This window comes from Atta colombica, unplaced genomic scaffold (assembly GCF_001594045.1).
Source record: "Atta colombica isolate Treedump-2 unplaced genomic scaffold, Acol1.0 scaffold89, whole genome shotgun sequence".
Classification (NCBI taxonomy): Eukaryota; Metazoa; Arthropoda; class Insecta; order Hymenoptera; family Formicidae; genus Atta; species Atta colombica.
In genome coordinates, this window is record NW_017259582.1 from 812,370 (window position 1) to 815,700 (window position 3,331).

The 3,331-nt window shown below is 30.3% G+C and overlaps 1 protein-coding gene across 1 annotated transcript in view; it reads left to right on the forward strand.

Moving 5' to 3' along the window:
• The first annotated feature begins 460 nt into the window (after positions 1–460).
• Positions 461–3,331, forward strand: part of LOC108693224 — a 12,481-nt gene continuing 9,610 nt past the window's right edge. Inside the window, exons 1-2 of the mRNA XM_018202048.1 lie at positions 461–798; positions 2,502–2,618. Coding sequence (XP_018057537.1) covers positions 704–798; positions 2,502–2,618 — 212 coding nt within the window. The 5' untranslated portion in view covers positions 461–703. The remainder of the gene's footprint in view (positions 799–2,501; positions 2,619–3,331) is intronic.

The following is a 3,331-nucleotide window of genomic DNA, read 5'->3' on the forward strand; positions in this document are numbered from 1 at the left end:
AGAGTTTTATTATACATACTTCTGAATACGTCAACAATACATCATTTTTTACAAATATATTTTATTTTGTTTGCTCTGCAAAGAACACGAATGCATTTTGAAGTCATTTGCATTTTTCCATATTGAAATAATTTATTAGTACTTGTATACATACCTTATATACTTTAGTACGTCATTTTCAATATTGAAATCACTGCTATTGCGGTGCTTATTATGACGTTGCAACAAAAAGAAAAAAAAATTGTATGCTTTTGCTAGGGAGGGAAAGAAAGTAGATTCGGAATTTAAAAAAAGGGATCGCGAGTAGATATATTGCGTAAAAAGCGAGGGTGGATCCGTACCGATGAAGTGAAGGTGGGAGACGATCTTGTCGTTAACGACGACAGCGTGGGGATAGAGAGGGCGGTAACGCGGGTATATATTCTCGATGCAGTGGAGACTAGCTACAGTTCATCAGGAGGCAAAATCGACGCAAGAAGAAAGAGCGAGTATACGCGACACGCGATTGTATTAGTTAGAAGTCTGTATCAGTGACAGAAAAGATAGAAAGAAATAATCCTCTTGATAAACGTGCGAGATATAGAGAGGCAACAAGTGTGTGACAATCGGTGTCAGAACTAAATTACTCGTGGTATAAACGTAGGCAATTATCTTTAATTAGCTCTCATTCGTTTCACATTAATTAATTGTGGTGCGCGTGAAGATGAATCTATCAGTCAGCACGCCGATTGTATGCGTTCTGCTCGTGACTCTGCTGTCGGAGACGGCGCATGCCAGGCCGCCACAGTGGCTTCTGAGGTACTTTTTTTTAGCAGTCTTTTCTAAACATTTACTTCTTTTCTTTTTTCAATTTTATCTTACTTCATACTTAGAGAAAGACATACACAGAGAGAACAATTTTACTAAAGTATTTAAAAACTTGGCTATATATTTTCAAATAAATCTGAAAATAATTTTGTTGGACTATCAAAGTAATTATATAGGATGCACAACTTGGTTCCTATCAAATCTTTTTGCAGCATTACTCACAATATTTGAATGTTCTATATATAATTATTTTGATAATTCAACATAATTATTTTCAAATCTGTATCAATTAAATTTCTAGATTTGCTTTTTTAGGCTTCAGCAAAATCGCTTTTTTATGTAGTAATGACAATATAACTATAATGTGACTATAAAGATGACAAGTATATAAGTTTTATACTTAAATTAAGTGATTGTTATACAATAAGCGCGTTTATAAAATACATTTGCATGTTTATACAATACATTTGAAAAATGAATGATACATGTAATTCTTATCCAGCAACTTTCAGTAATAATTACATAGTATAATTGAATAAATGTACACATAAAACTTGTATAGTTGTTGCCTTTATAGTTTTTCTCTAAATGCAATTGATACTTACTATTTTTTTACCTTTTCCATTACATCTTTCCAACATCTTCTTCAATATTAAGTTCATTTAATCTTGGTCTTTATTGCACTATATGTTTATCTTAAACCTTCTAAAGTACGAACGGATGAAAATCAAATTAGATTGAAATTCTAAGACAGATCGCGCATTCAATTATCAAATAGTCGTATAAGATCGTGTCGTTTGGAATGTCATGAGGCAATTCGTGAAATTATTGCGATATCCTGATTTCTTCGCGATCGATGAAATTCAAATTCAACGTCGATTTAGTTTTTACGTCGTCAATCACTCTTGTTCGATTGATATCACTTCGTTTCTAGCGTAAAATTGGATTTATTTGAAATTACGATTTCTGTTCGTTTCGTTATCACGTAATAGCGATTGGCTGTGCGAATAATTTCGCATAGATATGTAGATAGAGGAAAAATAATGCGGAGTGTAATAGATTGAGATCCCAACGATTTTAACTTCTGTCCACGGAAACAAAGTAACTTCTTTTTTGAAATTTCCGAATATGATGATAATATGTTTGTTTGTTAAATATAGTCGAGACTTTGTCGCGCGCTCTATCTAATCTGCGTCGCACAGTGGGCCAGAATCGATTCTAGTTTGCCAAAAGTCAAAAAATAAAGTGGTGACATTTTTGTTATACACGAAATTAGCTTATAGCCGTAGTGAATGTTTGATCTTAATTATTTCAATTATTTTAAAAAATTGTTTAAAAATAATGTTTATACTATATATTTATATTATATTTTCATTTATATTAGAAGCTAATTTAATCATATACAACAAAAAATACAATAATTTGTTTTTTTATTTTTGGCCGGCTAGAATCGATTCTGGTCCATTGTGCATCGCATACATTTAAAAGATTAGCGCGAATATTGACGGGTACATTTTTTTTGTCTTCAATGTATTAAAATTAAAATTGTCTTGAGTATAATCAATTGTTGATGGTCATACACGAATTGGGATTTTTGTGAAAAATAATCTTCAAAGAAAGTAGACTTTATCTATATTGATATTTTTCGAACGATTCTTATTAGAATATTTTATAAAATTTTCGATTTATTGCAGTCGGCAGAAACGCCTTTCTGATCAAAGACTCGCCGAACTCGAGACACTTTTAGCGCTGCAAAATGTGAAGGGCATCGTGGTTCCCGTAGGATTCGGAAAAGTGAACCCAGCTAAGTTGTAAGTTTATTTTCTAATTTGTTTCGAGCTGCAATAATCCAATTAATCAATTTTCTATTTATATATTGTTCGTTTTATTAATTTTTTTACAATAGTATATTCCTAAATGCATTCGCTTATATGCAGAACTTTCTCTTAAACACATTTAATGCGGTAAAAAAGTGCTACCAATAACATTCTAACATTAAAATCATTCATTTGAAATTCGCCAATAATTAATAATTGTGACTATCATTTAATCTTGTCTGCGTAACGCAGACGAGATTAAATGATAATCACTAGGAAGTTAATCACGTTATGATAAGAATTATGTCATTATTTTTTAGATACGTTTTTTAAACGTAATTACTTATACGCAACATTTATTCACTTATTTTACGAAGGCAAAAAAAACGCTGTTGATAGTAAAATTAAAATTGTCTATATTTAATGTCTAAAAAATCTAATTGACATATTATAACAAAATATAAGCGACTTATTTATAACTATATATTTTTATTAGTTGATATTTTTTTCAATAGAAATAAATTTAACGACGAAACACGCATTTCATTTCATTTTTTCTTCTACAGAATAAAAAATCCTTCTCTAGAATAAAAGAAGAAAAACACAAATAGCTGTGGAGAAACTACAAATTGAAAAACCCCCAAAAAAATTATAGAAATACATTAAAAAATTATTAAAAAATTATAAAAATACATTATAGTTTTCTG